General features: G+C 32.4%; 1 protein-coding gene across 1 annotated transcript in view; it reads left to right on the top strand.

Annotated features, from left to right (window-relative positions):
- LOC128997794 (fatty acid synthase-like) overlaps positions 1–19,766 on the top strand; it is a 44,409-nt gene extending 24,643 nt beyond the window's left edge. The window contains exons 19-36 of the mRNA XM_054423504.1: positions 338–502; positions 752–912; positions 1,716–1,886; positions 2,960–3,202; positions 4,325–4,503; positions 4,848–5,027; positions 6,332–6,413; positions 7,534–7,707; positions 8,916–9,095; positions 11,009–11,207; positions 11,636–11,816; positions 12,746–12,864; positions 13,738–13,979; positions 14,143–14,413; positions 15,548–15,822; positions 16,325–16,558; positions 18,594–18,806; positions 19,604–19,766. Coding sequence (XP_054279479.1) covers positions 338–502; positions 752–912; positions 1,716–1,886; positions 2,960–3,202; positions 4,325–4,503; positions 4,848–5,027; positions 6,332–6,413; positions 7,534–7,707; positions 8,916–9,095; positions 11,009–11,207; positions 11,636–11,816; positions 12,746–12,864; positions 13,738–13,979; positions 14,143–14,413; positions 15,548–15,822; positions 16,325–16,558; positions 18,594–18,806; positions 19,604–19,723 — 3,389 coding nt within the window. The 3' untranslated portion in view covers positions 19,724–19,766. The remainder of the gene's footprint in view (positions 1–337; positions 503–751; positions 913–1,715; positions 1,887–2,959; positions 3,203–4,324; positions 4,504–4,847; positions 5,028–6,331; positions 6,414–7,533; positions 7,708–8,915; positions 9,096–11,008; positions 11,208–11,635; positions 11,817–12,745; positions 12,865–13,737; positions 13,980–14,142; positions 14,414–15,547; positions 15,823–16,324; positions 16,559–18,593; positions 18,807–19,603) is intronic.
- The last annotated feature ends 4,858 nt before the right edge of the window (positions 19,767–24,624 follow it).

Here is a 24,624-nt window from a genome sequence, read left to right as displayed (position 1 = left end):
AATTCTCGTTTTGAGAAGACTACTACGAAATACTCTGATAACGAGATCACCCAAAATGTGATAAAATGGTAATCATTACTGATATGATTTATACGCCAGTGTTCATTTGAGTTGGTCGATGCAATACATTAAACTGAGTCTATCTTTAATTTAGAAATGTTCTTGATATTAACTAAGAAAGTCAGTGTATACAACAATTAATTAATATTCTTCTATTTAAAGGCTGTACAAGTGCTAGTAATGCGAGATATTGCATATTACAATACCAGTAGCCAGAATTACTGCAACATATTTAAACATATTTAAACATATACACTTATGACTTTTGTAATTACAGAATGTGTGGCAAAGGTGAGATGGAGTGGAAATGTTATCACATTCCTTGACGCATTGATGAAAATCATCGTTTTATTCAAGTCTCGAGAACATGGGTCACTACTGCTTCCGCAGTCTTTTACTAAGATCGTCATCGATGGCCCCTTTTTGATGTCTACCCCACCTGGTTAGTATGGATAAAAAAAACTATTTTTTCAGAGCAGTTATTCACCACCACCATTTAGGAAATTCAATAAATACGAGCTCAGCGAGTTGCTATCGCTACTTCACAAGGCTTGGAGTTTTATTCATTTAAAATACGCATTTAAAACTTCTCAACCACATGGCATTTCTTTTAAAATGTGTGATTTAAACCTATCTGGTAGTGTTCATGTTTTCTTCCCATATTCAATATTACAGAAATTCCCCTTTACAGACACGGAATTACAAGTTTATTACAAGTCATCCAGCAACAGACTTGTGTGTCAAGGAGCAGAGATTTATGGAACTTCCCTCAGTCCAGCGGCAATTAATGATACACCCTCACTCTCCTGGTCCGAATTGAAGTTTCAGCCTTACTTTGATGAAAAAGTTCTCGTGAGTAAATCAATCTGAAATACTCGAAATCAAGTTCTACTGTGTAAATGTATGCACAAACCACTGAAAAAAGATACTTCAGAGTTACACTAATGGTGTTTTATAAATTATTTAATGTATAAACCTAAATTAAATATTCTAATTAAAAAGAAATAAGAGTAATTTATCTTGAGATATCTGTTTTGAAGTCAGGTAATAATTAATTGATGATGCTTTAATATGCCCGCTAAAGTATTATTATATAATTACAGCATTGAATTGTTTAATAATAGACTTCCGTCTAAAGGTCGATTCACATATATCAGTCCAGTCACAGTTCCATTACAGTACAGTTACAGTTCAGTCTTAGTTGCATCCGAATTCCTCAGACAACTGTCTGCCAGTTGGCTTCAGTCAGTCTTCCGTCACCGTACTTATAGTGATTTTACAGTCAAGAATTGTTAATTAAAACATGATATTATATCAAAGTTTCATCGTCCATCTTGATGATTGTTACAAACAGTACTTAAAATATATAAAAAATCGTTCAAATAACAAAAATACTATTTTCTAAGCTCAAACACATCAATCAGGCGCCCGAACAATCTAAACATATCGGTGGGAAGAAATCTTAAATTGACTGACTGACCTGCGCCGGAGACGTGCCGTAACTGATGTGTGTGAATCGACCTTAACACTTTTGCATATGTTTAATGGTTACTTAAAATGAAAAGCACAATAATTAATTTATTTCAGTCTTCTTTCAAAACTCGGAAATTCTCCAATTCAACAGTAACGATACTGTAGCCTACGTATTGTTATAGGCAGAGGACTTCTTGTCAAGCAGTGTCCATACGGCTGCAGAAGATGGGTTCAATGCCTGGAAGGATGATTCATGCACAATCACAGTTTTGGTTCTTCAAACAGACGACGACTCGTCCTCCCAATACACGCAGCTGCTGAAAAGCAAATTCAACTATAGACCTAATATACAGGTAATTCATATTCGGAATGCCTCTTAGTTTAACGAAGGTTGTTTTCTAAAGGAAATAAACGTTATAATTGTCAAACTGTTCACGCAAATACTTGCTCAAAATTAAGTTGGGCACTTGTTTTATGTTTAATCGAGCACATTGAAACAAAGCAGTGATTAAAATTTTTGTTAGTATACATTATGTTAAATATTTTCACCAACTTAAGCTAAAGCTACAATTGATATTACTTACCTCTAGATTAATATAAATACACCACAGCAAACCTGCACACTAAGCGAATTTCAATTAGTCTGATTGGATTTTTACTAAAATATTTCCATAAACAATACATCTTTATTCTACTATAAAAAAAAACATTTCAATCAACGAGTACTTAGGTTTGCTGCTACGGAAAGGTAAAAGGTTGTGTTTTGACCAAGTGTTCATAGAGTAGGATGAAATAAATAAATTTGAAAAGTTCGATCATCATACATCTAACGAAAACACAACAACATAAAACAAACCAGCATACCACGACAGTTTTCTTTTTCTCCATAAAAATAACTTGAGAATCTTAAATGAACAGTTATTTTGGAATTCTGCCCATAACTTTTAATTTTACAACATCGCTGCAATACTCAAAGTTATTCGTTTTATGAACTCAACGAGATAACTGTAATGTAAATTGGGAATTTTGATGTTTTTGGGAAAAAAGTTTTTTTTTTTATTTAAAAACTCCATAATACCTGATTCCTATGACCCGATCTTGCAGGTTCACGAACTCATTCAAGTTTATCCAGCCTTGATGACCTTCACACAAAATGTCATCAAAGTCGGACCAAAATTACTCGAGTTCTCGTGTTTACGGTCTCATTCAATTTGAATGATTAGTGTTTTGGCCTCTGGGGACATCAAAATGAAAAAGTAAATCGGTCTTGGCTCTAGATCTTACCATGCAGCCTACGGTAATAGCTACTTGCCTATAGGGAAATTCGCTAAAAGTAGTAATAATATGAATCAAAAGGTTAAGTTATTTCTTATATTAGATCAAATAACGTATGCAAATTTGTGAATACTTTAAAACTGTGTTTTAGCTGAAGATTTTGCAAGTTGATCAGGAAACGGCTAAGGAACAAGTCAAGAGTTCGGGGAGGAGTAGTATAATTGTAGTAGGGGAGTACAACATTATATCTAATTTGGTAAAGCAGAGTGGAGAATCTGGAAATGTCTACTTGATCACTCATCTTAACAACAATGGTTCTCCAAAGTACGATCAAAGCTTAAAACTGATTTTAGTACACCAAACTGAGTCCGGGAAACTCGCTCTGCTCAAGAAGGTAAGTGGTAACCATTTCTCTAAGTGCGTCGCATTTACTTTGAATTTATATTCCGGTTGTGTACTTTTGATTGCAAAGCTATGTTGTAGAATATAGTGGTATAGTTAGAATATCGATATATTATTAATATTGTCTCAATTATATCTTCCTCTTTTTATTTTCTCCCCCTATACCATAGTATATGGAGAAAGTATTGTTTTTGTCAAAATTTTCGAGTTTGAGTTTTGAGCGGATATATCACAAAAAGTAAAATGGTCTGAAAAGTAAAAAGAAAAACCGTTTTGATTGAAATTAGTGTGTAATAATCCTTATAATTCTTAACGACATAGTACAACCCCCCATTCCTGTAAAAATTACGGTTCAAAAGTTATTGTAACTTATGTTATTTTCCCACTGAAAAAAAAACGGAGAAATAACTTTTTTTTACGAAATATGATCGAAATTCTTCTGTAATGGTACTTATAATTCTAAACCAAATAGTGCAACCCCACCCATTTTTATAAAAATTACGGTTCAAAAGTTAATGCAACTTTTGTGATTTTACCTATTAAATATCATAGTTACTCTCATCGCTTCCCATGATAAAGGTTGTTGACAAGCTAATGGGAGAAAGTATGTGTCAGATTGCTGATAACGTTTATTATATTATGTGTATATGGTTAAATTATGTGTCGTAGGTAACAAAAATGGTTTAGGTTCTACCTAATTCTTTCAGTTGAGTTAGTTTAAGATTTGCTTTTTAAAGGTTTAAGGGATTTGCTATTTAGACCTTGTGTAATCTACTATGTGTAATCTCTTTATTATACTCAAAAATTAAATTAGACGAAACATATACATATAGAACATGAAAATTGTCAATTGACAAACATATCATGTTCTCAATTTGAAATATCATGTCAACCAAATTACCACAGTTGATTATTTGAGTTATTGCCCAGGTGAACGCAAAAAATTAATCTGTCCTCTAGAAAAAATTATCTTACAATAATTATTGAACCCTTAACAATAATATTAATATTTATTATTACCCTTAATAATTATAAATTTTCCTAAAAATGAGCATTTTAAAAATATTATCAATTTACAAACATTTACTCAACAATATAATCTTTTAAATTTCAGGCACCAACTCAAACTAAACTACAAGTATACAAGGCCGAAACTTCAGGATGGCTGAACGACTTGAGAAATATTGTCAAAAAGGAAGTGAACGCTCTTCCGATTGTTGTAGTGACGCAATCGTTGACACCGACACAGGTTTTGCCAGCACTCTCGAAAGAGCCATTCGCTTACAGAATCAGGTAAAGGTGCCTTTAGATAGCAATGATACTCCTAGTGTTAAATCTAGCAGTGGAATTAAATTGTAGCTCAAAACAATTATTTAATGACTCAACATTTATATCCAGTTCCAAAGCCACCTTAGTTGCGCATTATAGAACAATCAAATTGTAACACAGAAAACGTTTTATTTACACTTGTTTACAGAAATCAAGCCCCCTTCCAAGCATCAAGTTATAAAATAAAAATAAGATTGTAAAGCAATTTTTAAAATATATAGCGGGAACAAACCCAATCCATCCTCATTTACCAACTTTTCCATCTTTTATGAGGGATGTAAGTATTAACAGTCTATTTAATTTTTCAGAACTGTTTTTATCGAAGATCGCCACGCTCAGCAGTTCGCGATAACGAACTCGTTCTACTCGACTCAATTGTCCTATGGCCTGAGTGTAAATATTCTCTCAGGGGGTTCTTGGGGGAGTCTTAGGTATATCTCACAGAAGATCCACCCCTGCAACTACAACATGAACAGTCTCGTCAAAAGGTATGTTTTATTTCAGTAGATCTTTTGACTTGAATATATTCTTGTAGATGACAGTCTTTTCACGAATTTTATTTCAACACTTAGGTGAACTCACTTAGGTAAAGAAAGAAAGAAATCAAGTTATTTTCCACATTCACAAATACAATGCAGCTTTACAAACATTTGATAGAAAACATAGGTACCTCTTTTTTGAGGGGGGGGAGGCTGTTACCTGGGGGCTGTGGTGAAGGTACCCACTTCATTGTACATTATTAAAATAAAGTTTTATCGAGTGCAAAAATAATTTTTTACCCATAAAATATACATTTAAAATAAAAACAAATAAGAACTCTTGCGAGCATCAGAAACAAAAAGAACTGTAACTTAAAAATCAAAAGAGGATATATTTTGTTTAATACATAAACTTACCTGCTAGGGACACAAAAATAAAAGCTAATTAATATTTTGAACACCATTTTTCTAATAAGTTTTAATTAATATACTATTTTGGATTGTAATTTTCTAAGAGTCAAAACAAAAAATATCTTTGACATAATTTATTGTTAACATCATATTTTTAACCATTTTCTGGAATATAGAAGCTTCTGGCTGTATTAATATTTTCAGGCAAATTATTAAAAATTCAAGGAGCAATATATGAGAAAAAATTACTAATAAAATTTTCTATGCGTATCTAAAGGAACTATGTCGTTGAGAAAATAAAATATTCTAAGCACAGAATTAATTCTTTATGTAGCTGCAAAATGCGAGCCTTCCATGTAAACAGCTCGTCCATAACTAACCTAACCTAACCTAGATGCATGTTAAATGAGCGGTACAGTTAATACATCTATATACCACTTAATCAGAGGTATTTTCGTTAGGCTTTAAAGAAAAATTAATTAAGTTAGTTTTTACAATACTTAAAACCATACTATTTTTTGCAAACCATATATATAATTTCATCAAATATGGCAAACTTATTTTGGTCAAAACTCGGACTTATGTCGTTGGCAAACGAAAAACATCTGCCTTTGAGTTTACCATTGCAAATACTATTTACAAACACTAAGAAAAAGATAGGGCCTAAAACTGTGCCTTGGGGCACCCCATGTTTGGTTACCTTCCACTCCCTCATCTCCCAATTTTACCCACTGCTTGCGTCCTATCAGATACGCCTCAAATCATGTGTAAACTCTGTCAGACCTTGATAGTAAGATTTACAAAGAATCACGAATATAGACCTAATAGTTAAGTATTTATAGAATATAGCTAAAGCGTTTTATCTCACTCGTTAAATATAAATTTGTATTATCATTTTCCAGCCCAATCGAGCATCTGCAAATAAACTGTCTTGGACTGAATACTCCCTATTTTACGTACCACCCCAGATCATCAAACGAGGAGGTATGTTGATCTATTTAAATTTTAACAAATTTATATATATATAACTGCACTATTCGCACATTAATGGTTATTCAGCTATTATGATGAAATTTAATCCATTGATTAAATATTTCGTTCTACTATTTATTATTCTGTACATAACCTCTTAAAGATAAGTTTCACCAGCCTCCCATATTTGTGCAGCTTAGTAAACATATAACGCTTATTCACTGTATTTATTACAGTAGAATTATTTAAGTTAGAAGTAGGTTAATAAGTGGTCGAGTCCATTTGTCTTGTGAACCCATTATGTGTGCAACTTTCAAAATGATTCAATGAGGAAATTGTAAATTGTATTATTATTTTTCAATTTATGAAATACTTAAAACACAGCCCAACATGGTCCTTTATTATTTTGGTCATAAAATATTTTATTATTTAAATTTTCCAGTTAGAATTTCTTTGATACTATCCGTCTATAATAGTTAAACACACAATCGATATATGTTACTGGCAAAGTATATAATGCAGATATTCTATAGAATGACTAGGCATTTTACACAAAGTATGAAATTGGTATGGTAATAAAAAGTTTTATTTTGACTAGTAATTGTGTATAATGTTAAGGTATTTTATAGAGTGACCATAGTTGAACCAGCAAAGTATTGAATGAAACTATTGTTAACAAAAACTATCTACTTTACAATATTTAAATATTTTATGTACGTACTAACCTTTTGCTAGTGTGGATTAGATAGGATTAAACGATGTTAAATAAGGAAAGAAAACTAAGTTCTTAAACAGTGTATTGTATATTTTACCTGTAGTGCCGATGGGCATTCTATAAAATAACCAGGCTTCATTATACCATTTAATTGCCTACATCATTTTTTATATGTATATCTAGATCTCCTAGACATTCTATAGAATACCTGATTATACACTCTGTCAGTTACATGTTAAAACAACCTTATACAAATAAAATTCAGTTTAATATAGTTTAGTAGGTAATTATCTTAAAACTTCTGTAAATCCACTGATCTACAATTTACGAAATCATCGTCAACTGCTATAAAAGCATTTGGTATTCGCACCTGAGTGTTGCCAAGAATCAGTGTATGATGAAATATTTGCTTTGTAGACTGGACTTAGGTTTGTGGACTACTCCGGTGTGCTGAAGGGGCAGAGGGTAATGGGTGTGGCAAGTTTGGATCCCGAAGCCAACATTCTTACTCCAGATCCCATACTCATGTGGTCAGTTCCGGCAGACTGGACTTTAGAGGACGCCGCCACCACACCCGTGGCTTATACAATGGTTAGAATAATTTAAAGATAAAATCATAGCTGCAAACATTTGTTGATCCGGATTTGATCACGATCACACAAATCATGCGAGGCTTTCCCTTCCTCCGCAGGATTTTGAGTATAAAGAGAGCGAAAGCCAAAAAGAACAAATTGACTTTTGAAGTGAAAAAAGATAAAACAACGTAGATCTGATTTGACTCAATGTATACAAAAACACACTGAGTTTTTCTCATTTTGCACATGTAAAATATCATTTTCAAACTCCTGGAGTGAGAAAGACCCAATTTATCTGCTTGTTCTTATTCGAATGGAATAAAATTTCTAGACCGATAGTCTTATATGACTCTTTGACAGTAGTATACTGTTAGTTTTTGTTACTTGTTACTTTGAAGGCAGATATTTTTTAACAAACTGTGTAAAACCTATTTTGCTAAAATAATTATCATAAAAATAAATATTATGCAGTAATTTGATGTATTTTTAAAGATTTTATTTGATGTATTTTTCTAACTACTATGCTTTGTGTATGTATAGAAACGCGTTCAGTGTATGTTTTAATATTGTGGGTTTGATTTCTTTCCTTTTATTATTTACGTTGAAAAACCCCTCGTTGGTCAGACAAGTGATATTATCTAATCCAAAAGCATTGAAAATTGTGTGTTTCTTTGTTTGAATCACGATTATGTTTCTTAATGTAAAGATTGATTCATCGTATATATTTTAAATTTGAACTTCGTACTAAAGTAGTCCAAGCCATGTTTTATTTAACACACTCATGTTTTATTAGGTTATCAGATAGTGTTCTGATGCCGATACTTGATCCAGGTATAAAAATAAAATGAGTTTTGAAACTCGATTAAGATTCAGAATTGCTTAAATTGGAAGCCATTTTTCGCTGAACAATATTGTGAATTTATTTTTCCAGGGGCGTAATTACTTGATGTCATGTAAACCCAAGGGTTCCATTAATAATTCCGACTACAAGATTAACTTTAATTCTAAATATGTTTTGTGCAAACATAATTTTGTATTTAAACTTCTTTAAAACATTCACATCGCTTTTCGATATTTTTGCCTCAGATAACATATTTTTTGGTCAGTGGGCATTTCATTCGAGTAAACCGCACAATTTTCACATAAAAACCTTAGTAAGGTCAACTAAAACATAATAGTTTTACGTTCAATATTACCGTCCATTAACAATTAAATATTTTACAGGCATACATCTGCGTCATCGAGAAGGCGAAGGTGTACCAAGGAGAACATGTATTAGTACACGCAGGCTGTAGTCCTTTAGGTCAAGCAGTCATTTCAGTGGCACTTCAAGCTGGAGCAAAGGTTCTTGTATCTGTCAAGAATGAACAAGAAATCAAACTCCTCACTGATCGTTTTCCTACTGTAAGTTTTCTTACTTTCTTACTAAATATATTTTTGGGAACGTTATCGTTTTACTGTAGACTTTGGTTACTTAGACGGTGGTGAAGTCTCCATCCAAAGAAGTATAACGTGCCTGCCATCCTGAATATGTCATGCCATCTAGAACATATAATATATTTTTTATTTAACTACCTATTTCATACTAATTGATTAACTTATATTTATTACATGGCTTACCAAGCATAATGTATTGTAAGTCAAGCTAGTTCGTTATTTATTGCTTAAATTATCATATAAAGTTTGTTATTAAAATCTAAAAGCTGAAATATATATATATTTTGATCTACCACTGCATGGAAATTATCACATTGTCACACCTGTAAAAAGTATGCAAAATAACTCAATTTCCATTTATTCATTCTCGCTCGTTAAATCATCTGGTCAGCAAATAACTTAACCTAAAAAACAAACAACCTAAATGACATTTTTATACAGCTAAAAATTGTATCTGTGTGATAAGTTAATTATGATGGTAGGAAAAATCTTGTATGTATTACGACCACAAAACAGTCATTGCCGTTCTCGAAATCCCTCAGCTAAAGCATCGTGCGGCCATCTACAATTCTTGAGTGGCAATGACGTACTTTGCGCTCTTACATAAATAGCTATAATCAGCTGTTTTCACGTTTAATTGCATAATTCTTGTTCTAGTATTGCATAACATAAGGGTCGTTTCTTTTACACAGCATATTGTCCAAGAATATTATGTTTTTATATAGAATGACTGTTGTGCTTCGTGTTGATCGACTTTGTAAATTGGCTCTTGGTATAAATAAATTTAGAGACAGTATGTGCATCTTATGCGAAGTTTATTTCCACAAAATTATATTTAATAATATGTCAAATGTTTCCATTGCCTTTTAAAATCGTATAACATACTTTAATATTTATATTAGTTTTTCTGTATGTGTATGTGCTTTTTATATACAGGGTGAATAAAAAGTCAAGACCCCCCCCTCTAATATTTTTCCCATTAAATATACAGAGATATCCTTTTGGTGGTCGTGCAATATTAGCAGAAAGTTTCATTTTATGATTTTGAAATTTTTGAGTGCCCCCCCAAAAAGGGGGATTTGGGGGGTAACTCAAATATTTTAAATGTAAACTCCCTTCAAGTGACACCTCATTTTGAAGTGTTTACAAAAACTTAAAGAATGGTGAAAACTAGAGGTCGCTATCTCTTCTTTATCCAAAATGGTAGCCCGTCAAATGTTGTAGAAAATCAATGGTAAAATTGGTTGGTATGGTAATATCGGCTACCATTTTGGTTAGAAAAGAGATAGCGACCTCTAGTTTTCACCATTCTTTAAGTATTTGTAAACACTTCAAAACAAAGTGTCAAAAAATGGGCGTTTACGTTTAAAATTTTTTAGTGTCCCCCCAAGGGGGGATTTGGGGGGTAACTAAAATATTTCCAATGTAAACCCCCATCAAGTAACACCTCATTTTGAAGAGCTTACAAAAACTTAAAGAAAGGTGAAAACAAGAGTTCGCTATCTCTTCTCTATCCAAAATGGTAGCCGATATTACCATTACCAACCAATTTTACCATTGATTTTCTACAACATTTGACAGGCTACCATTTTGGATAAAGAAGATATATCGACCTCTAGTTTTCCATTCTTTAAGTTTTTGTAAACACTTCAAAATGAGGTGTCACTTGAAGGGGGTTTACATTTAAAATATTTGAGTTACCCCCCAAATCCCCCCTTTTGGGGGGACACTCAAAACTTTCAAAATCATAAAATGAAACTTCCTGCTAAGCTTGCACGACCACCAAAAGGATATCTCTCTATATTTACTTGGAAAAATATTAGATGGGGGGGTCTTGACTTTTTATTCACCCTGGTTTAATGAGTAAGCGTATGTTGCAGATAAAAGACCGGGATGTTTTTGTTCTAAACAAGGAAGATATTAATGTAGCTGTTAGGAAACGGATTGGGGGAAAAGGAGTTGAAGTTATCGTCAGTTGTTTACGAGGAAATGACTTCCAGTCCACTGTTAAAGTTGCTGACGTGGACTGCCGTATTATACATCTGTCCGAAATACGAGTTGAAGACAGGGAAATTATTGGTAAATATAGGTATAAATATAAATATGAATATAAGAGAAAATAAACAGTGGTGACATAAATAGTTTTTTGGATGCATTTTGCACTGAAATGAATAAATTACCTCTTGTTCACCGTTACACCAATTGGCCTCAGTCTCTTATGCCTAGAGACATTCTAGACTTGATCTTGACGAAAATTAAAGTCTAGAGGTTTTAATTTTCAATATTATGTGAGGTTAATTGCTGGTCTTTGATTATTTTCTTAGAACAGAAGCCAGGATAAATCTTCATAAACAGTTTTCATTTTGAAAGAGGTTACTAATGGGTCTTGCTATGTATGGATCTCTTGTGATTTCAATAACCCTTAACTTAGGTTTACATGAGGTTGCATAAATAACTTCAAGGCTAGACATCAAGTTGTAAGTTTCTAAATAATATTATACTTTTAGGACTGTACAACTTCTTCCAGAACAGATCTATTTTTGGCGTTTCTCTAAACAGCATTGACACTTTTAATGATGAAAGTAAAATAGATCTCCAAAAGATGTTGAAAGACGGCATAAGTCAAGGTGTAGTGATGCCACTGAAGAAAAGGCTTTTCCAAATCAAAGACCTCACTGATGCCCTCGGGTAAGTAAATGTCATCGTGCAAAACAAGGAAGATATTCATCCCGATAGGGTTCTGTTAAACCGTGTTATTGTTATAAGTAGCCAATGTATAATTTCAATAATGAACCTATGATGGATATGTTTATGACATGGGTAATTTCTTTTCTATTTGATACAGGGGGAAAATTGCATTGTGTATTGCCTGATTACAATATAGGCTTGTGAAATTTGTTTTAACTGTTGTAGTGGGGAAGCTTCTTTTTAAATGAGGCATAATTTACAGACTTACAATATTTTGCTTGCTTAACTATTGAAACTAGCTTTTATGGGTGATTTACCGTTAAAGGGAACATTCCTTACTATCGATTAATTTTACGATATATCGATATTTTTGTTTTCCTTTTCAATGCGTATTCCTTTTGTTTTAATATCTTCAAATTCATTTCAATTACAAATTGACGACTGATCTTGTTTAGGCAAAAATGATGTATATAAAATATGCTATAATAAAACTTGCTATAATAAAACTTGCTGTACCATTTCAAAATTCCGTTTGATAACAGAAAATGCATGTGGGGAGTATCAAATGGAATTTTGAAATGGTTCAGCAAGTTTTGTTTGTTAGGCTAGATTAGTATAGAACGGTTTCATTTCAATGTTATATTTTTTATTGTTTGTTGATACTGAAAAATATTCATTCGTCGTAATTGTCAGCTGATATGTTTCAATTCGTTAATATCGATATATAGGACCAAAAATAAAATATCGGTACACAGAAAAAATCATCGATAAAAATTAATGTCCCCTTTAACAGGAAAGTACCCTTTTATGTAACGCATTAAAATCGCACTAAGAGCTAATATTTTTATTGCATAGCTTGCTTTTAAGCATACTTATTAATGATATATAGTTCCTATCCCTTTTCTCAGATTTTAATTTCATATTTTCAGCAATCTTCAAATAAATAATGCAACGGAAAAAACTGTGTTGATTTCAAAACTTGAAAATCAGGTCATGCCAGTAAATGGGTACTTTATGTCTAATCTGGATAGCGTACACATAATTGCAGGTACGTAGGTCATAATAATTATTACTTTTGATATATTAGTATTATTCTTATATTAATTATATTAGTTACATTAATTGTTGTTCTTCTGCTTTTGTCTTAAACATTGAAAGCTTTTCCATTTTCAAACATTTTGAAGTTGGAAAGATGCGCATGAACGCCTTCATCTACGTAACCCCAAATGACCTTTGGCCTAATTTATGACTAACATACATATACAGAGTGCCGTAACTTAGAAGCTTGTTAAACAAAATTTTACGAAGCCCTATAGGCTACTCCTCATTAGTAGTAAAATTCAAATGCCTAATATAATTACATTGAATAGATTTTTCTCTTTAATATGATTAGGTTTAAGGATAGGCGATCACCACAGAAAACAGCATTTAGCTCCTTTTCAAAGAATTTATGAAAAGTAAAAATTATGTAATTTCACTATCTCAGTTCAGTATATCAATCTAATTGCCATACCAATTCGTAATAAAGCAATGCACGTAAAACAATTTAATAGGTGGATATAACATAGGAAATTGAACTAATTGTTCAGGTTTTACTCAAAGCTTGGGCTCCTCAAAGTTTGGGACCTTGAAACAGATAATTTTTATCTTTACAAACAGTAGTAAACAAATCAAATAAAACAAGTATTTTATTTTACAAATACAAACCTTTGTTGAAATTACACCTCTAAAACAGCGAGAAAGCTTATCATCTATTCTGTTAGCATTAAATCTATATATTCAAGCTACGGAAACAATCATAAATTATACTATATAGCTTTACAAGTATTCAATAATACAATAATGTATCATACTGTGTAATTTATTTTACTACGATCTTCAAAACTTAAAATACTACATTGTTCTAATACTTCGGTTTCAGGACCTAATGTGGAACTTAAGTTTGAGCTGGCCGAATGGCTAATTCACCATGGTGCTTCGAAACTTGTGGTTTTGAACGACGAAGGTCTCTACCTTAAAAGGGTGAATCGCATTTTGTACCGCAAAAAATGTTCTACGATGATCTCCTCCTCTGCATGCTTGGATACTCCTGAAGGTGCACTGAAGTTCTTGAAAGAAACATTACATATTGGAATGGTTTCATCAATATTCTGTGTCTCAATGGTACGCATCGTTATGGCCTTTCTCACAATCAATTTTTCTAATCTTTTGAGCAAAAAGTTAAGCATTCTTTACGTTAAATGTTCTAAGTTAGACTAAGGGTTAAAGTGATGTAATCTGTACACAATTTTTTCGCACCTTTAATAGCAATATTCTTTTTTATCAGGACGAAAACGGCAGCAAAATGAAAAATCTTGACTTGGCCTGTAGGGAGCTTCTGCCCCAACTACAACATTTTGTTTCTTTGCTTGGAAAAGGATCAGAGGTTAGCGACTCTCGTTCCATCAGCGGCCTTCCTACTTGCTGTATCAAAAGTGGAAGTCCGGTAGAAGCTGGAAACAAAGTAATTCCTTACCTCTTCAGGCTGCTGGCGGACACCCAAACGACAGCAAAGTTTTATTTAGTTTCTGACCATTTAAACACAACTAAGAGCAAAGGTAAACTTGATGTAGTATCTGTATTCAAACGGTTCTCGAGTGTGCAACTTAATGAGTAAAGGTTATTTGCGAGTTCATGCTGTGGTTGCATGCACGTCGTCACTGACGCCAAAAACTCCACCATGACACCACGAATGCCTACGTAAAAATACAAAAAATGTACTCTCACCAATAATTTGACTATAATTATAGGCAATAATCATTGATAATGCCAAAACTACCATAACCCTTTAATTCTTAATATCATTTAATCAAATACAATCAGATGTACTAACCCTAGTCTCTAAATAAAAAAATTAATTAACATGAATCTTTACTTGGATTTAGCTTAAAATCTCTTGAACATTGTAAAACACTCACAAACTACAAAACATGGGAAAAGATGCCATCAAACCTTGTTGTTTGGAGTCATTTTAAAGATAATTTTATGGAATTTCAAAATATAATATCTGAACAAGAGTATAATATTCTATATTAATCAAATATAACATTCTAAATATAATACTCTTTATCCTAAAACTACAGTATATTAATTAGTACTATATGTTTAAAAATTAACACTATGCAGTTAAAGACGGAATGAAACTCTTTTAAAGTATTACCATATAAAAAATATACACTTACGCAATCTGCAGCCGTCCTACCCTTCTAAAAAAGATTTTGTTATCTTTATAGCCAACTAAGAAGTGTAAAACTTTGTTTGGTACACTATAGACAACAATACCATCTGCGCAGCCAGTGTGTACTCTTATCACACACAGACCAATGTGAGGTTTTATTTACATATTCTAATACTGTTTTCTTACTTCTCCCAATGAGGATTTATTTGTTATTTAATTCAATTAATGTAATAGTGTATTAGTTAATATTTAATTCAAAATTATAGATTATTGACTGAATAATAGTTATTGTTTAGTAAAACTTGTTTTGAGGGAATATTGATTCAAAAATAACAAGGTAACTAAAATAAATTCTTCATTTCACTGCAAGCCATACCGTAATGTATTCATGGATTTTACAAATTATTGATTTCGAAATCAAATAATCTTTGCAGGGTTGATTAATTACTGAAGGGCACTAAAGGTTCTAATTGATAAGGGGGTTCATCGTTTTCACAGCTGATTTGTATTCCAGGAACGAAAACATCTCTTGCACATCTTCCTAACTCAGTTGAAGAACTGTATAATCTCGGAATGAGCCTGGAGTCACAGGAAACATTCGTAGAGGAGACTACCCTGAGTCCCAAGTATTCCGCAAGCAAGTATTCCACGCAGCCAGTGTTCGTGTTCCCGGGACTGGGAAGTCATTTTGTGAGGCCTTTGCTGAGGCAGATAATGCATCCAGCTTTTTGCTGTAGATTACCTACTGAAGCTCATTCCCTGCACGAGGTGGCCGAGTCCATGGTTCAGGTGTGTACTTTCTACATTCAACCTCACAATTGAAGTATTATTATATGATGTATTAGGTATACCTTAACGTTTAAAGACGTAAAACAAGTTCTTCTCCAGCTTCTCTCAATTTTCAGTTTTATTTTATTTATTTTTCAAATGGGAAACAGATGTTGCATTCACTAAAACTTAAAATTCAACATAACTTTATAAAAATGCCAGATCGTAGATTAAGGCTAGAATGCTGCGGTCTAGTCATTAAGGTATAAGAAATAGTTGAAATCTTGGTACCTACATACAAACCCTGAATTTATACCACATTCTGAAATACGGGCTGACGAATTACTTAACGTTCCGTTTCGTGTCATTCCAACCACATACCAAGTGATTTAGTAAAATGGTCGAATAAGGAATTTTAAAATATGTACCACTACACATCTATATTTTGAATAATCTTCCTATATAGGTGTAATATAACCTATTTAATATTAGCTACTTACTTAATTTATCAAAATATTTACAGGATATACACAGGATTAAACCCCAAGGACCGTACACTATTATAGGGGAATCCTGGGGTGGAGCCTACGCTCTGGCCGTAAGTCAACTCTTACAATCTGAGGGATATCAAGTCAAACTCATCCTGATACAGGGTGTTCCAACAATAGAGCAGCACAAACTGAGGGACCTTTGTAGAAGAAGTGATGCAGACCTAGGAAATTGCATTTTGAATGTGGCCCTCCACACTGAAGAGAAGGTTTGTGATAGATAGCTAATCATCACATAGCTTGTATTTTTTGATAGCTTGTATTTTTTGATAGCTTGTTAACATTTAATTTCATGGAGTAAATGTAGGAAGATTCGGAAAAGTAGTTTTGAACTATTCAAAACAAAACTACATGAATATCATGTTCTTTAAATACGGGGTGGCTAAAAAGTAACTTACACCCCCCCCCCCTTAGCTTTTCAACCATTGGAGATTTTTGAAATCTGTTTGCGGCAACCTTCTTAGATATGAGGGGCTACAATAATTATGGTCAATTTTTAAAATTTCGCCCGTGGGGGTAGGGGGTACTGTAGCTCAAAATGTTCAAATAACAAGTATAGTCGAGCTTGGTATCATTTTATAGGTCTTGACAAAACATAGTAATTGACATAAAGAAAACCAAAATTGGCCAACTAATAACAAAATGGCACTCTAAAACGTTTCAAATCCAAATAACCATGAGGATGGCTGAAAAATAACTTGCACTCGTTTAACTTTTTAACTATTTGAGATATTTGAAATCGGTTTGCGGCAACTTGTTTGGATATGTAGGGCTACAATAATTTTGCCATTAGGGGTAGCGGGGGCAGGGGGTGGCTCAACATTTTCAAATAGCAAGTATAGTCGAGTTTGTTATCATTTTAAATAACTTAACGAAACATAACAATTGACAAAAAGAAAATAGAAATTGGATCATAAATAACAAAAAAACAGTTCAAAATAACTTTTAATAACCATTGTCTTAATCATTTTTAGCTGCCATTTTGTTGTTAATAGTCCGATTTCTATTTCCTTTATGTTAATTGTTATGTTTCGTCAAGACCTATAAAATGTTACCCAATTCGACTATACTTGTCATTGGAAAATTTTAAGCTAACCCCTACCCCCGCTACCCCTAAGGGCAACATTTTCAAAATTGACCACAATTATTATAGTAGTCCCTCATATCTAAGAAGGTTACTTTTCAGCCACCCTGTATAACTGTTTCATACAAAAATCGCTTTTTTCATGGTGAGGTAGCCTCTGGATCAAGCTTAAAAATCGCTTGTTTACCTGTCTAATATACAGGGTTATTACAAATGATGGACCCATTTTTAATGCTTTATAATTTTTATACTATTAAACTTACCGCTATAAAATACGCATCAAACGAAAAAGCAACTTAAAGAGTTTATGACTTCCAAAGACACATCATTTATCAAAATTGATCCAGCAGAACTGTAGATTTATTTGTAGAAAGTTAAAAAGTAATCTCCAACTTTTTTTACCACTAGAAATTTAAAAAAAAAAATGCATAATAGTAGATTGTAGGAAATTTTATTCTCTTTCGGAATATTACCTTCCACTTTGGTCGATTTCCTCACCATTTAAAAGTTATTTGCAAAAAATTCAAGTAACCTCCAAATTTCTAGTGGTAAAAAAAGTTGGAGATTACTTTTTAACTTTCTACAAATAAATCTACAGTTCTGCTGGATCAATTTTGTTAAATGATGTGTCTTTGGAAGGCATAAACTCTTTAAATTGCTTTTTCGTCTGATGCGTATTTTATAGCGGTAAGTTTAATAGTATAAAAATTATAAAGCATTAAAAATGGGTCCATCATTTGTAATAACCCTGTACCATTGTATTTGTACTAATAAAGCCTTTACATCTGGCACTATTTCCTGTGTTATTGCAAAAATGAGCCTTCCATTTTAGTTAATTTTAATTTATCCGTCTAAAAGTTAAATTTCTCATAATTAGAATATTGTTGACTGTTGTTAAAGTATTGTTTTGGAGTTTTTACAATAATAGACATAACCCTATTAAGAAAAACCTACTAATTATTTTATGTTGCGATTATTTATTTTTTACGTTATTGTGGATATAATAAAAATAAATTATATTTCTTGGAAGAATATATTGTGTTCAATATCATAGTACCAATTATAATTCTACGAGGCAAAAATCCGAACATCTGAATATTGGGATGATTATAAATGGCGTTGTTTGTTAATATCGCTTTTGTTTTTTTTTTTTTTTTAAGAACTACAAAAACTGGAAGGAGAGGCTTACTCAGCTTCTACAAACCTTGGAGCCCGATGTGAGGGATCACGTGGCTAGAGGAGTCACTTCGCTCAATCATCAACTGACATCCTTCCTCAACTACGAACCCTCCAAAGTCCCCATCATTGGAATGGTTGACAACGTGATTTGCAACAAGAATGACCTGCTCAACTACCTTGATCATCTCTCAAGGGTGAGAATTCTTGCACTATAAAGTTTTATATTTGTAATGTAAACACAATATTTGTAGTCTAGACACGTCGTCGTACCACTTAAATGTTGTAAGACCACAATAGATATCACCATTGGTTTATTACAATTAAAAGTATAATTATGAGTGTCCAAATAGCTCATACTTGATTTAAACACGTTCTAAGAATAATTTTAAAAGATTTTCGGTGCATTAAAATAAATGAATTAAATAATTTACAATTAATTACTTACGTATCTTATTTTCGACTACTAAAGATAAGTTAAGTAAGTGTCTTGTGTACACCCTTAGTTTGAATGTTCTTGGTAGATTCAGATACATTTAGCTATGCCATTTCGCTTTCAAAGACATGGTTTGATCAAACTTCACTTTACATAAATATACAGGCTACAAACCCCCTCACAAAAGATTTGCGTTCGTCTATTCTTATTAGTTTGGGGTTTCCTTAGTTCTCTTGAGAAAACGTAGAAAGTAACCAAAAGTAATCCTAATTCAGCAATCAAGAATTAGGAATCTGATATTTTCGATGGCAAGAGCACAGACTGACGTGCACCATATTGCCTTAAACATATATTTTTGAAGTGTATCAAGGACTTTCTACGTGTTTACACATTTAAGATCAAATGTTATTTAAAGGATTTCCTATAAGTACACAACAATATCAGCCTTCGTGTGTATAACTTTTGTAATTCTTGAGAAATTCCAAATTTGTGGAATTGATTTATGAACATACAAAGATAGTGTGTTGTTGCTTTGTTCTGACTATGTGTTGTTTCTAGTTTTGCCAAGACCCACCCAATATCAAAGTTGCTGACTATCTTACCCACTCTCAGCTGCTCGTCTCACAAACAACAGCTTCTGTGATAAATGAAAATGTGGTCCACTCATGGAAGAAATAACATGCTATTCAATGTAAATAAACATATTTGTTGTCTATTCAAATGTGTTTTGATTCATACCTAATGTCTTTCCAGAAAATTGAAATGCATCATCTCTACATCAAGCTATCGTAAGAAACTTAATCAACATCAAAGTATGATTTATTTTTAGCACGATACCAGTATATTGTTTTAAACCAATAAAAAATGCACGTATTTTTATCTTTTAAAGGATTTGAATCCAAGGACAAATTACTGAATTTTACGATTAAAATAGTCTTTAGAAGAAAGTGATTAAATTATAAAAATTAAAGTATCGTGACTTGGAAAATCTGAGATGTTCAATATTGGTTACTACTATAGAAAAAAATATGTATTTTGGAACTAAAATCTAAACTCCAGTGATCTGAGCTGCAAGAAAATCTGTCTCTGCTAATATTCCATAAAAGCGTTTCCATTTTATTATGCTTTCACCTTAACTTACTTTGACTTTAGAAAAATATCTTGTAAGATCAAAATATAACATCTGTTTCCTGTTCTAAAAGGTTATACTAGTTTTACCAGCAAGATGTCAATAAAAATACATTCAACAATCGTCTAAAAGACGTAAAACATTATACAGTATTTACAGTTAAACTGTTCCCTTGAAGATGATAGACTATTAAATTGAAATATCACTCACCATTCTGGGTACACATTTACTATCTTGAAGGGTTTTAATTGACATTAAACGTATTTGTTATTTAATTTCCAATAAAATGACAGATACCTAGTGAGTAAGAAGTTACTATTAAAACTATAGTTCTATGAATTGATTTTCTGTATTGAAAATTAGCATTGAAAATTTATCAAAATAGTACACATATTTGCTATGGAATAGGTCTGCTTTCTTAAAGTATTATCCAAGCAGGTTGTCATTCAACTTTAAGTTGTATCTTATTGCTCTTTTAGCCAAGTGATAAGGATAGTTTTTAAGAGATATGCTTTTTACTTTGAATTTGCACGTACACATAGGCCTCAGACCTGTAGCGTGAATCTTAGGCCTATCCAGCAAAGCAAGAGGTGACCTGGTTCGGTACTCCAGTTGAAATGAATTTATGTACTGTACTTCCAGGATCCGAACCCACGACATCACTGCCATGGATCCAAAGTCCATCACGATACCAACTGAGCCACCGAATCACCAAAATGCTAGATTTTTACTTCATAAATGCATTAGTGTTAGCATAATCTAACATAAAAACTTCTACATCAAGTCTAAATTTAAAGTAATATGTGATTGCGGCTTATTTGTCTCTGACAGACTTACTCTCAGTTACGTGATGTTCAGTGTTATGTAATAACTACATCAGTACAAAATAAATAAACAATAGTCAACTGTTTCCTTGAAATATATAAACTCATGCTGGGTAAATAATCCTACAATATTTTTTCAAAGGTTTATTTCCTGAAAGAACAAAGGTAGGTATGAACAAAATAGTTTTCATACGCTGAAAATCTGTAACCATGCAACTGTAAGTGTTATTGTGTCTGGCGATTTTTTTCTGGAATGCATTGTCATTAAAAAAATCTTCGTTTATTGCTGGAACTAGAATCGCAATTTTCCTTCGCACCACTATATACACAATCACGTCAATCACGTATTATTAATATTTCAATACAAGTGCCGAAAATGGCATTTTCCGGTGTGCGATCAGGTTTCATGTCTGAGGCAAAGCCGAACACAGGAACACTATATTTCAAGTACGAGGCAAACCCAAGGATGGGAATAATTGGAGAAAGTGCCAGAAGATCACTAGTTGAAGCAATAATTTTCATCATGACGCAAAAATACTCACATACAGACTCACAGTCAGACCTAAGTAAAACTAAAACCATTATGTTTTCTAATTGGCATTATGTTAATATGAAAATAAAAGAAAAAAGGTTGTAGGAAACTTACCTACTGAGATGAAAATTTGAAGATGAAGTTCAAGGTTTATCAAGGCATAACATAGTTATGCTCATTGTGTAGTAAACACACACTACAAACTAATGACCCCACCGCAGCAAAACCTTCAAACTAAGCGAATTTCAATTTGTCTGATTTGGATTTTTATTCAAATGTGTAAACGAAACATATATAAATATTCCCCTATTAAATAATGTTATATTTGACAAATACTAAGGTTTGCTGCTACGGAGAATGTACAACGCGTTTTTTTTGCATAATTTTTAAAGTGTAGAAAGAATAAAATAGAAATGCCACATTTGATCAAAATATATTCATACAGGTAAGCAAAACTATCACAGTTTTTTCTCCTCCATAGTATTTCATTGTACATCAACACTTCAATATACACGGTTTTTTATTCTCTACACGATGAATTTAATTAAAATTAGGCATTTCGATGTTTAAATGGTGAAATTTGAATGAAAACAGTTTTTGAACATTTTAAAACCCCATAACATATCCTGTTCCCTTAACTCGATCTTGCTGGTTCCCATTCACTTTTATCCCACCCTAAACCTTAAAACCACATTTTTTCATAAATTTGGATAAAAATTACTCGAGCTATCAAGTTCACATGAAAGATTCGCTTATGCATATTTCTGTTCAATTTTGTTTTGTTAAAAAGTGAAATCAGCTTATTTCAATAATATGAATACATTGTAAACAAACTGATTCAGAGCAAGGGAAAGTGAAATTAAAAAAGGTAAAATCCTCTGATAGTTTTTCCCCTTGTTCTAAATTAGAGCTTGGATAACAATTGATTTCTTTAAAATCACCTGTGATCGAAAATAGCTTTTTCCTACAGTTACCTAACAATGTACATGTTCTCTCACTGATTTGAGAAAGAAATGTGGCCAATTCGCTCATCAGTGAGACAACGTTAACATTGTCTCACTCTAATTACTTTGTCTCACTCACTCCAGATTTGCAACGTGAAGGCACGAAATAGTGAGCGCGTAACATGCAGACAAGGTCGTATGCGCGCGAAATACATTGGCAGCACTGGCTGTAAATCAGCTGGTCAGCTGTTGTACTGTTGTATCATAAAATGTAATATTAAAAGTTCACTTCTGTGTAAAAATATGTCACGTTTCTTTACCAATTTATTTGTTTTATGGTTAACTGTAGGAAAAATGTAATGTGTAACTCGAGTGCAAAGTGCAATTGCCTCACTCGAGAAACCATTTCTCACTCGCCTACGGCTTTGTAAGTATTTCCCTCGAGTGATATGCATAAGCGAATCTTTCATGTGAACTTGATAGCTCGAGTAATTTTTATCCATATATAGTTAGTTAGTGAAAATGAATGAGTTGCACAAATAACTAATTTATATACGCAGTGATGCAAAACAATTTTTCTATAGTTATAAAGTCATATTTAAAACATTAAAACAAGTAGGAAAATGTAAATTTTTAAGCTTTTATTCCTCGGCAATCTTTCACATTAGCAAGAATATTGAGAAGACCGATCAGTTTAAGTTGTATCAAAATATTTTCGTATAGTAATTTTTGGGCCAGGATTACAAAATATTCTATAAAAACCAAACACTTATACAGCTTTTAAAACTCTTTGCAAGCCATACGCTTAAAATGGTTAAAGTTCTTTGTAGGCAATTTTATATAAACATTTTTAGTACTAAACTTAAATATTACAACTTTATTTATAACAGAAATTTATGTTTATGTTTTATTTTTTATTATTGAATGCAGTTTTTATTTGAATATTTACTATTAATAACAAGTTTCAAAATATTGTACATAATTTTAGCGAACTCCTTAAATTTTTTATACGACAATGACTCAATATCCTCTGTCTTCTTAATAAGATAAGAGAAGAGTTACGAATCTTATAAGACAGAAACTTGTTTAGCGAATTTCCCGTATAAGGAATAAGCTACGACCGTCGGTCTCAGTTTAACAACTTGACCAGACACAGATTATGTTAATTCGTATGGGATCCCGAACTAGCATAATCGGGCTATGGGAACGGGGGTTTATGGGGGTTTATATGGGATGGAAATAGTTTTTCCTATTTTCCCTATAAATATAAACATTTCTTTCCAAGTCTTGTTAAAGCTTAGAAACAAAAGATTTAGTATATTGAAGCGTTGTTATGGGCTTAGGGCTAAGGAGAAAATTTAAAAAAGCTTTGAATTATTATTATGTAGTTTTTATGGAGGAAACGTAAACTGTAGTAGTGTGCTTGTTTATAAACATAATTTTATCGTTTTTGGAAATATCTTTTCAAATTATTAACATTTAGCTAAAAACAAACCTTTATTACCTTCCCTTATTGCAGTAAACCTAAGTACCCGTTAGGCTAATGTTATTTACTTAGAAAATAAATCTGACATTTTCAAGGAGACACAGATACGGTAATATTTTACTGAACGTATAATCAATCGCAATTCGCTAAGTCTGCAGATTTTCTGCAGTGGAGGTGTTGTTTTGACCTGAAATTCGCTTTTAAAATATGGGAAATCTTAAGTTTGGTTATAAGTGAGATTGTGTTTACATTTTGGTCAATGAAATTCGTATGAAGCTTTGTGTTTTAAAAAGGAAAAAGTAGATCAGGTAATTCTCGTAGGTACACAATTGGTTAAGGTATTTAATTTATAAGTTGTTTTATTTATATTGTCTTCACTCCTACCTGTGAAGACCAAAAGTGCAGGAAAGTTATGGTAGAGTACATTTTAATAAGGAGCTTCTTCGTTCAGAAAAAAAAAAACACGAGTTCTTATTCCATAGTCAACCCACCCTAAGTGGACTACAAGATTTAGGCTCCTTTAAAATGGAATGTTTGGAGGAGGTTCTTGGAAGGTATGTTAGGCTTTCCGGGGTTAAGTAGCTTTGTAGTGAATTTCGATTTACTTTCCATCTGAAAACATAAATACGCACTTTGAATCTAGTGATTAAATAAAATGTTAAGT

The sequence above is a fragment of the Macrosteles quadrilineatus genome, unplaced genomic scaffold, assembly GCF_028750875.1.
Source record: "Macrosteles quadrilineatus isolate MER2022 unplaced genomic scaffold, UCM_ALF_1.0 Scaffold_7__1_contigs__length_78375512, whole genome shotgun sequence".
In the NCBI taxonomy this organism is placed as follows: domain Eukaryota; kingdom Metazoa; phylum Arthropoda; class Insecta; order Hemiptera; family Cicadellidae; genus Macrosteles; species Macrosteles quadrilineatus.
The sequence above is the reverse complement of the archived record's forward strand: the minus strand, read 5'-3'. Positions and strand labels throughout refer to the sequence as shown.